Source organism: Callorhinus ursinus, unplaced genomic scaffold (assembly GCF_003265705.2).
Source record: "Callorhinus ursinus isolate GAN/ISIS: 27379988/994484 unplaced genomic scaffold, GSC_fseal_2.0 scaffold93, whole genome shotgun sequence".
NCBI classification, from domain to species: Eukaryota; Metazoa; Chordata; class Mammalia; order Carnivora; family Otariidae; genus Callorhinus; species Callorhinus ursinus.
Window position 1 is genome coordinate 1,621,950 of NW_027397155.1, and position 13,962 is coordinate 1,635,911.

Sequence of the window (13,962 nt, forward strand, 5' to 3'; positions counted from 1 at the left end):
CTCTTCATGTTCTTTCCTCCAGGGGACACTTTTCAGGGAACCACAGCTGCACTGCTCTTCCCCTTTTTCCCTTAGAACCAGTCTGTTTTCAGTTTCACTACCTCCATCCTTAGAGTTTTACTTCCTCATTGGCCACCTTAAATACCATATCCATCATTATAATTTTAATCTCACCATTTATAATTATAATCTCTTACTTTTCTCGGACTTTGTTATATTTTGCCTCCTGGACCGTGGGTAAATTGAACTTTTTCTAATATGCCCATACCTGAGCCATTCTTCGGGTTCGTTCCCCCCAACAAGCAGCTTTAGAAAATACTGCTCTTGAGGGGCGTCTGGGTGGCTCAGTCAGTTGAGCATCCTACTCTCAACTTTGGCTCAGGTCATGATCCCAGGGTCCTGGGATAGAGCCCTGAGTCCTGGCTCTGCATTCAGCAGGGAGTCTGCTTCTCTCTCTCCCTCTGCCCCTCCCCCCCATGTGTGTGTGCTCGCTCGCTCTCAAATAAATAAATCTTTAAAAAAGGAAAAGAAAAGAGAAAGAAAATGCTGCTCTTGAGATACTGAAAAGCTCAGCTCACATGTATCCCTCCATAGTTGTCTCTGAACTGAAAGGCTCCACATGCTGTGGACCCATATCATTTCTTCATTATCAAGAATACTATCAAATGCCTTGCAGAGACCAGAGGAGTTTTTTGGGTTTCGTTTTGTTTTGTTTTGCCTCCTAAAATAGTCTCAAGGAAAGCCCCATGTAGTAACATTTGTCTTTTGGTGAAAAAGCTGAGATCTTTATGTTTGCCTATAAGGTTAATAGTATTTCTCCATTGAATCTTCTATATTGGGCTGATCCTCATGAACAACAACAGCAACACTCAATGTAAATATATTACTGTATCTCTCCACTCAGATTTGTCTGTGTTTCTTTGTAAGTGCTTCAGAGTTCCCTTTGGTTACATATCTTTCCTTTCAATCACCAGCATCATGTGGAAGCTGCTACTCATTTGCTTCTATGGGTATGCTGGAAGCAAGACTCCGAATACTAACCAACAACACGCACACCCCAATCCTGAGTCCGCAGGAGGTGGTCTCTTGCAGCCAGTATGCTCAAGGTGAGCGTTATATTTCAGGCACTGTTCACCGGGGTGCAGTTGGCCATTGTCGGCAAAGGTAAAAGGATGGTGTAGTAGAGAGCGTGGTGTCCAGAGTCGGAGCACCTGAGTGCAAGTTCTGGAGTTCAAGCCTTATCACTTACTAATGAGTGGTTCTCATGGAATTCACTGCACCATTCAGCAAAATGTCAGTAGTTACTACTTATTGAATGAGCACTAGCTCTTTGGAGCCTTTTATGTACATTATCCAACAATGCTCAAAACCCTGAGAAGTAGATATCCCTGTTTATTGCCAGGGGACAGACATGAAGTTGTTCTATAATATTTTGAAGGCCACATAGCTTCTAAACATTAGAGTTTCAGTTCCAACTAAAGTTTCACTCCAAAACCAAATTCATATTAAAACCACACTCACACTGGTTCCCCCTTTGAGAAAGTGACAATTCTGTCCTTGGGCTTTCAGAACAGGCCCTGTGTAATGATGCAGAAAGCCCAGCTGCAATTGATTTAGAGCAAAACATTCTCATTTTAAAGTTTTCTGCTGTCATCTCCAGATTTGGCCACTAGAAAGTGAAACTGCTTAGGAATGATTATTTGTCATTGGGCCTTTTAGTCCCTTCTGAAATATTTATTAAACACCAACAGTGTGACTTCTAGGCCCTGAGGACTGAGTATCAGAGACAGTCCTTACCCTCATGAAGCTTTGAAGTGAGGAAAGGAGAAATTAAGTAATTAAAGGAACGTTGAAGAAAAAATATAGGATTATGGACGTGTATAATACAGCAAGGACTGGAGGAGGGTGATGGGGACCGGATTTAGACCTTGTTCACAGGGGGTGATCAGAGAAGACTTCCTTCAGGAAGAGCCATGTTGTGGTGTCTGGCTATTTAATAATGACTATAGTAGCCAACTTTTATTGCTTTTACATTAAGTAACTAATTTAATCCTACAGGGAAGGTTCTAGTCCTATCTGTATTTTACAGATAAGTGAACAGAGGTACAGAGAAGTTAAATTCTTTCCACAGTTTAGGATTTGAACCTCCATGGTCAGGCTTCAGAGCCTCCCCATGTAACCACTATGCTATAGTTACCTTCCACACCAGGTGCCAAATAACTGTTCATGAGATGGGGATGAGAGAATAGTTGGCCAGAGGGCTATGGATGGATGAACGAAGTAACATTTAAGCTAAGAACAACTCCTGAGTATAACAAAGAATTAATGGAGTAGAAAAGAAAAAAAGAAAAATGGGACCATTTCTTCTGTGCCCCTTTCTAACAGAGGGGTAATAATAACTGTGTGTTATTCCTCCTCAGGCTGTGAAGGTGGCTTCCCGTACCTCATCGCAGGAAAATATGCCCAAGATTTTGGGCTGGTGGAAGAGGCCTGCTTCCCCTACACGGGCACTGATTCTCCGTGCAAACCGAAGAAGGACTGCCTCCGTTATTACTCCTCCGAGTACCACTATGTGGGAGGTTTCTATGGCGGCTGCAACGAGGCCCTGATGAAGCTCGAGCTGGTCCATCACGGGCCCATGGCTGTTGCTTTTCAAGTCTATGATGACTTCTTCCACTACCACACAGGGATCTATTACCACACGGGCCTACGAGACCCTTTCAACCCCTTTGAGCTGACGAATCATGCCGTTTTGCTGGTGGGCTATGGCACTGACACAGCCTCTGGGATGGATTACTGGATTGTTAAAAACAGCTGGGGCACCAGTTGGGGTGAGAATGGTTACTTCCGGATCCGCAGAGGAACTGATGAGTGTGCCATTGAGAGCATAGCCATGGCAGCCACACCAGTTCCTCAATTGTAGGGAGCAGTTCCCAGCCTTTTAAACTGTAAAAGTCACAAGACGAGGGCTCCTGGGTCACTCAGTCAGTTGAGCATCTGCCTTTGGTTCAGGTCATGATCTCAGGGTCTGGGGATCGAGCCCCAGGTTGGGTCCTGCACTCAGCGGGGAGTCTGCTTCTCCCTCTACCTCCCCCGCACCTGCCTTCCCGATCATGAGTGCACGCACACTCTCTGTCTCTCTCAAATAAATAAAATCTTTAAAATAAAAAAAAATCACAAGAAAATATGGCAATGATTATTATGCTTTTAAAAAGATTTTTGTAAGTGTTCAGGTGATAGAGATTATAGAATTCATATATGTGCTTAACAGGTTTCTCCATTGACCCTTTCAGTTAGACTTATGGTTATTACTTATGTAATAAGTATTTTGAAAACAAAGAATTTGAGTGTATTTCAATTAAAAAAACAAACTATGAACCTCTATGATAAGGGGTATACTCAAATAATGACTAGTTAACCCTAAAATTATTCCATGGATATTTGATGAGCTAGAGGCCAAAAATAGAAATCAGTTTTGATAAAGATCTGGATACTGATTAAACTTTCTTTTGGTGTATCTTGCATCTGGAAGTATTGGTCAGCCTTCACTGGGTGAACATTTGTAAATTAGTGAGAAGTCAGCAGTTTAGATTTGGGCTGATCTTGGATCTCCAAGGGATATTTCACAGTGATATGAAATCTCTTTGTGGGGTTAAACAGATGGCATCTATTAGAAATGATGTGACAATCAGGCAGATTAGGTGGTCAGAGTTCTAAAACATAAGCAAAATCCACAAGCCTCTTGGAGCCGGTAGGGACCGTAGAGCTCATGGGATCTATTCCTCTCTTTGCATGGAAAGAATGATTAGCTTGGAAAAGGGCACGTGATGCGGGTCAGGTCACACAGGTGGTAAATGACTGGGCCCGGGTAGAACCGAGATCTTCAGACTGAGTCTCAGCCCTTTCCACCAAAAAAATCAAAAATGACTGGAGATACTAGGTGTATACTTGGAAATTTCACGTGTTAAGCGTCAAGAGTTTTGTCTGAAGCCTCGACTTTTTGTATTGCAGTTCACTACAATGACGTCTTTTCTCTCCTTGCTGGAATATGCCCCATGTGTAAGGTGTGGCTTCTTGGGTGTCCTGGCGCACTGCCACATGCCTTTGACTCTCTCACCACATGATGACTCAGAAGCAGACGCAATGAATGGCAGGCAGAGCCAGGGTGCTTGTCATGTGGAAGGCCTCCAAGGAGCTATGAATGCCGTCTCAGTCTTACTTTATTTCTTGCTTTCCTTGTTGCTATTGTGAAAGTGTAAATAGACTGAAATCAAGCATGAATTTACTTTTCACTAGAACTTTTAGAGATATTACCTGTCAGCTTAACCAATAAGGTATTATTTAACAGGAAAGCAGGAGCTTCTCCTCTGGTTTTCCACCTACATGGCTATCTGCTCACCCCGATGGGAGTAAGTCATGAAGATGCAGGGCACCCGTGCTTGTGCACAATTTCATGAGAACCCTGGCCGAGCTCGTAAGGAGAATCATTGCTGATATCATTCATAAAATACTTTGGGAAATATTGAAAGACTACATAGAGGTGTGAACCTAACTGGTGATGGGAAACAATTCTCACAAGCATGATTAGTTGACAAGCAATGGTTCGAGGAGACCCTAAATTTCTTGACATTACAAGAGGGATTACCCAGAACGAGAGCTCAGGTTCCGCTGCACTTCAACCTGAATTTATCTGCTATGGGAGTCTGCTTTTCCTGTTTCTAGATGACAGATCACTGCTTCATCCCCAGTGGCAGAATTCATTAAAGATGGTGACTAAATGGAACATCACAGTTCCTCAAGCTGTGTGATTAAACTCTTAAGCTGTAGAAAAAACAAGTTTCGTAATCTAAAACTGTTTCTATTGGTGCTACTAGAACATGGAATCAGAGTCTGTTGATGGGTGGAGCTCTGCAAAAAATGGAATGGGAACTCGGGCTAACCTCCCCAAAGACCTATCCAGGAGAACAACAGTGTTGTATGTGTGGAGACACCACCACCCACAAAGGAAAATAAAGTTTTAGCTGGGCAGTCAAGCACAAGCATGGCATTGACTTGGGTGCCTGGTGCCTGGATCAGCTTTCTGGCTCTGCCTCATATAAGCCATAAAGCCTGAGGCAGTTTCCTTAACCCACATGTGCTTCAGGTGCCTGAACTGCGGGATAGATAACCCTCCCTGTGTGAGCTCTCCCTCTAAATCCTTGCTGTTGCAATGAGGATACCAAATAGATTTGCACTTTTGGATGCCATTGTTTGCCTTAAGTTCAAGCCTTTCACCATCCCAAGTGGGGAAACCGAAGTAGATTCAGATAAGGCAGTTTCCCAGCCAGGCATACTTGCTCACTGACCTCTAGTTGACCTCTAACCACCAAAGCCTAGAACTGGTTAGATCTGAATAGTAAGGGATATACATGTACCTACTTCACAGAGTTTTCTGAGGGTTAAATGCCTTCCTAATATGTAGAGCATGTCAACAGTGCTTGGAAGATAGGAGAATGTAAATATTAGTTATTACTCAAGTCTTCCTTTTCTAAATTCAAATTATAAAATAATTGTTTGCTATGAGGAGGCAGCTAAGACATGTTCTATTAATAAACAGTCTATGAGAGTAGAGGAGCTAATGAGATTCTTTTAAGGAAGAAAATCTATAGAAGAACACTAGCATAAAGAAACAAAAAACCTTCAAAAACTTAAGGGAGATCATTTTGAATTTTTTGGTACAGAGGTTTTTTTGTTTGCTTGTTTTTAAGATTTTATTTGAGAAAGAGCACGAGCGGGAGGGGCAGAGGGAGAGGGAGAGAGTCCCAAGCAGACTCTGTGCTCAGCGGGGCTTGATCTCACACCCCTGAGATCATGACCTGAGCTGAAACCAAAAGTCGGACGCTTAACCAACTGAGCTACCCAGGCGCCTCTTGGTACAGAGGTTTTTACATCCTTCACCACATGAGTGCCTCTGTTGCTACCCCTGTCGAGAGAAAAACAGTGAGAGGCCATCAAGTTTGGAAGGCTATGGCTGAGAAAAAAGTCACTGCAATTTTAAAGCAAAAAAGACTAAGGTTAATCTAAGGTTGTAATATGTTTATTTTCCTATTTTGGATTTTCCAGTAAAGATAAGGTAAGCATAACAGAGTCACAAAACATTAGTGCTGGAAGATTATCTGGTTCATCTCTTGTTAAAATAAAAATGGGCTTACAGAGGGGAAGTAGCATACCTGGGGCTCTAGTTAATAACGCTAAGTCTAGATTCCACTGAATCCAGAACGTTCTACTGTTCCTGCTGCCTCCCAGTTACAAAAGGAGAAAGAAATCCATATGTTGCGAGACACATAAACTCACCTTGTTCTGTAAAATCATTTCTAAGTTGTTTTCCAGCTTTCAGAAATCCTATTATCTCTCAGGGGCAAGTACTCTAAGCTTCAGTCCACGTGTGGTGGTTTGGAAGGCTTAATTTAACAGTTGTCCTCTAAATACAGCGATATTAATATTTCTATGTCTTAACTGTAATAAAGATTTTTTTCTGGCCTAAAGTTAAGTGGAAACTTCCTGACCATGACTGGAAAGCTTTAAATGTATCAAAGTCTTTTGCTCTGACAGGAATTGGGTGGACTTGAAATTGAATATTGGTAGTGGGTCAGTTAGCCACTGGGCCTTCATTTCATCAGCTGTAGAACACTGGCCTCATTGAACCGTAGTTGTGATTGAAAGTGTGAAATCACCTGGACTGTAAAATAATTGAAACCTCAGCAGACCCGCCTGTGCTACAGAATCTCCTCGTGCTGACAGCTGAACAAAATCTCAGGAGAGAAACTAACCTTTGGACAGAAAATGCAACCCGTGCCTTTGCTGGTTTCCTCCTTTTTCCCTTCAGAAGTCTGTTTCTCAAGATTGCTTTTCTTTAAATGCTTAGAGTTGGGAGAAGTGAGAAATTTAACCTCTACTCTTCCAAATTTGAGAATGTGATGCGGATCCAAAACGTTGAGTTGTAGCTTTCTGTCCTAAAAGGCATATTTGTTTTTTGAAATTCAATTCTACTGATCGTGAAAAGGGGAAAGAATATGATAAACTCCAAACCCCTCAAGTCGAGAAAAATGTAAAGCAGATTTGTTACCTTCCTCTAATGCAAGTAGACGGGTCTAAAGAGATTGAAATCCTAGCAATCAATGGAAAAGAATTAAGCTGGAGAAATAGCCTTCCCCTGTGGAAATGAGGGAAATGCCACAAAGCTAGGGTTGTGCTTTAAAGTAATAATTGAGATGATTTATTTTTTTTTTCCTGAAATGTATTTTCTGACCCTTCAAAAGTATTGAATAGTTTCAGTGTAGTTTAAGTGTTAGAAAATGAATGCCCTTAATACCAGATTTTTATACCCTCGTTCTCTTTTGTGGGGTTCTGGAGAGCTTAAAAAAAAGAAAGTTAGATTTTTCCTTTAACTATTCCTATGGCATCTTAAGAAATGCACAGTATTCCCAAGAGGCAGTAGACATGATCCCAGTTCTGCAGGCTGAAATACAGTTGAGCAGTAACAAGAATGAGTCTATGGAGAGAAAGTAACCAAAGTAGCATTGTGCTCTGAAAATACTGTGAACTTTGGAAGCAGACAGTCCTGACTTTGAGTCTTTGCTGCTCTAGTAGTCGTTATTTAGACCTTAGTTTGGTTAGCAAACAGAGATTTCTAGCCTTCAGTGTTTATGTGCTAAAAGGCAATGGTAATATTCACCTGTCTGGGCTATGTGCAACAAAGCATAAAAGAAGCAATAAGTGTTTGTTTATATTACCTGCCCTGCAAAGAGTTTAAAGTTCTTTGTAAAGGTAAAGGTGCAGTACAAAATAAGTTCAAAAGAAATGAGCGAATGGAAGTAAAGGAAGATAAAGGTAGGAGAGTACGGTATGACCATGAATAAAGTCTGTACAGAGTCTAACACATTGCCTGATACATGAAGATCACACTTCAACAGTGGTTCTCAACCAGAGGTGATTTGTCCCTCAGGGGACATTTGACAATGTTAGCAGACACTGGGGTTGTCATGCTGGGAGAGGAGATGCAATCTGCAATGAAAATCATCCGGCCCAAAAATGTGAGTGGTGCCATAGTGGAGAAAGCCTGCTCTACAACACACTCACTGCCTGACACATTTTTCCCAGCACCTAATGGTAGTATAGACTTTGGAGAAGGGAGAGAGTTCTGGGGGGCTAACTTAATCCCAGAAGCTTCCAAAGAGTATATGAAATTTGAGCTGAGCTGTGAAGAATCAAGAGGGGGGAGTAAAAGACATGCAAGGCCCAGGCAGTGGGGAAGATTGAAGAAATGGGAGAAGGTAGGGCATTTCTCAGTCTCAGGACGACAGACTGGGCCCATTTTATGGTAGCCTCCACCCTATAGGAACCCGCAGATATGATTTGAAGAAGATATTAGACTTATTAAACACATAGCCATGTAGTAAGAATGGAGCTCCTTAGTAGACCAGAAGTTGTTGAATCTGTATTTTGAAAATGGAGGGGAGCAAACTGAAAGATAGAATGATAATCGGAGGCCCAGGTGTATGAGAAAATTCCTCCATAGGAGGTGAACACCCTGTCTCAACTCACCAGACTTTTGACCAAGGAAAGAAATAGATTGTAGTATTTGTGCTTAAAAAGAGCATTTCTTTAAAGCATTGGTCCTTTGCCCTTGCAAGATCGAGGACCAGAATTCTCAGATTTATCAGTCTGAGACTGATAAAACGATGGATTCTTTCCCTCTCAAAACAGCACACACACATCCTAAATTTTGCATAAAATTTCAGCAGCCTCTTGGAGACCTATAAGTGCCAGCATAGTGAAGTATACTTCTGTGTGTATAGGTGCTTTTTCTCCCAGCAAGTAGTCATCCCGCAGTGCAGGTATTATCCATTTTCTTCCAGCTATAGCCTGGGAGGAACTCTTTAAAAGGCTCAGCAGGTGGGGTGTGGGGGGCCTGTATCTGGTGGATAACTCAGCTTGCAGTCATAACCCCCCTCTCAGTCAGACACTGTTTGGACACTGAGCTCCCCATTCGTTCTCCCAGCCCTAGTGGTTCTTTTGGTTCCAGCCCCTTGTCTTGGTTTCTCTGGGGTTGGGACCTAGTCTTACTCCTACTATTGGTGTCTTGAGAGCAGGACCCTGACAGCAAAACCCCACCTGGCAACTACAGTCCTTCCACCAGTGGAGAGACTCTTTGGTTGTTTGCTGCCTGCTTTCAAAAATTCTTCATTTTGTGCAGCACTGGATGCCATCCACATGAGAAGCACCATTACTTCCTTTCTCCCTGAACTCACTGCTGCCCCCTGCTCCCTGACAGCAGCTTTACCTAGGAGATACCTTGGTGGTTCACAAACTGATCCCCCGTATATACAGAGCGCAAGGAAAGACTGAGGAAAGAGGAAGACCTCTCCGGACTGGTCAGGGGCAGGTTTAATAAGCAAGAGAACTTACAAGGCTTGTCTGGGGCAGCCACAAGATGAGTAGATCTCTACACCTGCCTGCTGGCATCTTAAGAGGTCTTACCTGGGTTTGGGCATGTATACCATCCAGGTGGTCTCAACGACACCTTACTCAAGGCTATGGCATTAGAAGAGCTCCCAGGCAGAATGCACATTCCAAGGACAGGGGAGGAGGTGAGGAGATTCTAATTGCCCGGTGCTAGCTTGAGGGTCAAACAGTGGTCACCTTCTCGCCATTGTCTCTTCCAACTTAACTCTAACTCCCAGATGTCCTTGATTTTTGCACAGAGTTAAGTTGTTTTTTTATTGTTAATAATAGCTACCATTTATCAAAGTCTTATTTTGTGCCAGGTAGTGTGGTAAGCCCCTTAACAAAAAGACAAGGGAGAGGGCACCTGGGTGGCTCAGTCATTAAGCGTCTGCCTTCGGCTCAGGTCATGATCCCAGGGTCCTGGGATAGAGCCCCGTATTGGGCTCCCTGCTCCGCGGGAAGCCTGCTTTTCCCTCTCCAGCTCCTCCTGCTTGTGTTCCCTCTCTCGCTATCTCTCTCTCTGTCAAATAAATAAATAAAATCTTAAAAAAAAAAAAAGACAAGGGAGAGTAATAGGGACCATTTCCTGAAAAGTCAACACCATCATTTATTGATCCAAACATTTTGCTCATTGGAACAATGGGGCAGTTCCCCAACAGAACTGGGGAAGACAGAGGAAAGACATCTTGAAGGAGGAAGTATAAAGCTGAACTTCTAAAACAGAGATCCAGCTTCTAAGCCCAAGTAAATGGATGAGCTCTGTGATCTAGGGCAAGTTATTTAACAGCTCTTATTCCTTACCTGTAAAACAGAATCTTTACAAGGAATTGAATAAGACATTGTATGTAAAGGGTTCACTTACTTCTCCCTTGTCTTTTTGTAGGTAACTATCCTACTAGCACTAGCCCTGGGAGATGAGAAGATTCATTCATCATCTTAAACCAGGATGAATAAAAGAAGGGTGATCTCAGAGGCAGAGAGGTTAATCAGGGGATGAGCAGAAAAAGGTATGACATACTCTCTTTTAAACATGGTGAACTTCAGCTGACCACTGCAAAAGCAGTAAAAGATTTTCCTTTCAAAAAGCATCTCACCAGAAATGGGAAAGTGATTCTTTATAAGGATTTGGCAAACCTAATGTTTAGCAGATTTGCAACAATTGCTATAGGCTCAAACGGAAGATATTTTCTGGTAGCATCCCTGGCCCTCCGAGAGTAGATCATTTTACTTGGAGTGCAATGGCAAGGAAGGTATATGAAAAATAAATAAGTAAAAAAAGAAAGTTGAGTGAGGCCCTCTGCTATATTTCCTATACCTCTGGATGTTGGTTAGAAAGACATCAAGCCAGGGTGAGTTCACGGAATGCATTTGGGTTCACTGAAATTTGAACATCAATTTGGGCACTCAGTGATCTCTTTCTGTATATTTGAACTACTCACCTGTTGGGCTTTTGAAGTTTGGGATAATGAAAGAAGCAAAAAGAAAGAGCCCCTGCAGTTTTTACTTGAATTTTTATTGCATTCAGCTCAGAGCCCTGCAAAGCCCAAGGAGTGCTTGCTTTGGCAAGCATCCAGAAGACATCTTTTAGGAGGAACCTCTCCATTTTTGTTTTGGAGCAACTTTGCACAATTAGTCACAGCATTATTTACAGTTATGTAAAGTTGGAAACAACCTAGAGGTCCAACAAATAGGAAATAGATCATTTATAGTATGCAAGCTTGACAATATTATGCAATATTAAAAACAACTCTGCTGCTGATATACATTAGCAGATGTTTATAATATACAAAAATAATGCTTTGTTGTTCTGTAAAATGCAAATGGACATATATGCACCTTCAAAAGGGCAGGAAGATTATGAATGAGCGTTATTTCTTTATTGTTTTTGTTATAACAGCTTAGTTATAAATACCAGAAAATGCAATCAAAATTTGCATGAGCAAGAGGCCTCACAGGCTCAAGTCTGTTTCCCCTCATAAAAAAGCCACTGACTTTTCATCTTACTGCAAATAGCACATTATTCTTTCCTTCTCTTAACAGCTGTGCTTCTTCAAAGAAGTTTCTTTTCCCTTCTCACTTTGTGTTCTCTCCTCAGTCTGTAGAAATCTGCCTTCTGCAGGGTCACTTCTTTGAAGTTGTTCACATCAAAGTAAGCAGAAGACACCTTGCTGCTAAAAGCAGTTTTCAGTCTTGATCTCAGCATTTGATACTGGGTCATGCTTTCCTTAACCTTGCAATTCGCACCATTCAGATCTCTCTTTCTTTACAGTTTTCATTAGGCTCGTGATCCCCCCTCCTTCCCTTAACTTTACTCTTCTTCCAGGGGTGCCTGTGTGGCTCAGTAGGTTAAGCATCTGCCTTTGGCTCAAGTCATGATCCCAGCGTCCTGGGATTGAGCCCTACATTGGGCTCTCTGCTCAGCGGGGAGTCTGCTTCTCCCTCTCTCTTTGTTGCTCCCTCCTTGCTCCCTCTGCTTGTGCTCTCTCGCTCATGACTGCTCACTCTCTCTCAAATAAATAAATAAATAAAATCTTTGAAAAAATTTACTATTCTTCCAGCTTCTGTACCAATCTCCTTTTCCCCATCACTACACATTATCTTTTGTTGAGCTTTTCACTGTCAGCATAAACCATCCCTTTGCTGGTGAGTCTCCAACCCAGTTCCCATCTCCAGAGCTTGTGTATTAGTTATCTCTTGGGGCAAAACAAATTACCCAGAAGCTTAATGGCTTAAATTGATACACATTTATCATCTTACGATCGCTGTGGGTCAGGAATCTGGGTTCAGTTTCCCTGGGTTTTCTGCTTCCTGGCTTCTCACAAAGAGTGAGAAGGGTGTCAGCGGGCGGTCTGCATTCTCATCTGAAGACTCAGTTGGGGAAGGCTCATGCAGTCAGTGGAGGCAATATTCAGTTCTTTGCATAATTTTGGATTAAAGCCTTCAGGTGCTTGCTGGCCGTTGGCCAGAGAGCACCCTGAGTGCCTTGCCATGTGGGCCTCTCCAGCACGGTAGCTAGCCTCATCTAAGTGCACAAGTTGTGAAGGCAATGGAGACAGCACCCTAGCAAGATAGCAGTCACAGTCTTTGTAACCTAATCATGGAAGAGACATCTCCTCAATGTTCCTATATCCTGCTGGTCAGAAGCAAATTCCTCAAGGTGAGAGTTTTACAGAAAGCTTGAATACCAGGAGGTGGGGCTATCTGGGGCCAACATAAAAATGCCTGCCATAACTCTAAACCAGATATCTCACTTCCCACTTGTACATCGATGTACAAGTTCCATTAGCAATAGTAAAATGCACAAATCTGAGTACATCATCCTTTCCCCATCCCCAAAGGAAGCTCGTCTCCATTCTTTAAGGGCACTGCCATTCACCACATTTCCAAAATCAGAAATAATAAGCACTGTCATTGATTCTTTCTTCTTCCCCACCCCGAACATTCTATTAGTCATGACCTCCTACTCTTGCTCACTTCTGAAGACGTATTCTATCTGTGCACATGTGTCGGTCTTAAGCTCCCATGAGTTGTGTCACTGACCCACAGCCTCCTGTGTCCCCTCCTACTCCCAGCCTTGACTTCCTCCAGTCCTCACCATGGCAATGGTCACAGTGTCACACCCCTGCTTAGTCTTCAGCTGGCTCCCCATAGCTCAGAAATATTTAAAGGTGGACAAGGTGAAGAGTCTGAAAATGCACCTTCAGTAAACCTGTGGTTTTCAGAATGCCAGGCTACAGAAGTTTAAACTCAGCAAAATCTTCTTGGCTGGTTGGGATATACCAAGTTGAATGACAAATATTGTGAGGGGAATAGCTTTGTATCTGACTCATATCAAAACTTCTTGGTAGATTTGATCCAGCAATTGCACTACTGGGTATTTACCCCAAAGATACAAATGTAGGGACCCGAAGGGGTACATGCACCCCAAAGTTTATAGCAGCAATGTCCACAATAGCCAAATTGTGGAAAGAGCCAAGATGTCCATCGACAGATGAATGGATGAAGAAGATGTGGTATATATACACAATGGAATATTATGCAGCCATCAAAAGGAATGAGATCTTGCCATTTGCAACGACGTGGATGGAATTGGAGGGTGTTATGCTGAGTGAAATAAGTCAATCAGAGAAAGACATGTATCATATGACCTCACTGATATGAGGAATTCTTAATCTCAGGAACAAACTGAGGGTTACTGGAGTGGTGGGGGTGGGAGGGATGGGGTGGCTGGGTGATAGACATTGGGGAAGATATGTGCTACGGTGAGCGCTGTGAATTGTGTAAGACTGTTGAATCACAGATCTGTACTTCTGAAACAAATAATGCAACATATTTAAAAAAAAGAAAAAGAAAAAGAAGATAGCAGGAGGGGAAGAATGAAGGGGAGTAAGTCAGAGGGGGAGATGAACCAGAAGAGATGATGGACTCTGAAAAACAAACTGAGGTTTCTAGAGGGGAGGAGGGTAGGGGGATGGG

General features: G+C 42.6%; 1 protein-coding gene across 2 annotated transcripts in view; it reads left to right on the plus strand.

Moving 5' to 3' along the window:
* The window catches only part of CTSC (cathepsin C), a 35,158-nt gene extending 31,973 nt beyond the window's left edge, over positions 1–3,185 (plus strand). For both annotated transcript variants that reach the window (XM_025894064.2, XM_073888712.1), the window contains exons 6-7: positions 975–1,106; positions 2,421–3,185. In XM_025894064.2, coding sequence (XP_025749849.1) covers positions 975–1,106; positions 2,421–2,923 — 635 coding nt within the window. In that variant the 3' untranslated portion in view covers positions 2,924–3,185. The remainder of the gene's footprint in view (positions 1–974; positions 1,107–2,420) is intronic.
* The last annotated feature ends 10,777 nt before the right edge of the window (positions 3,186–13,962 follow it).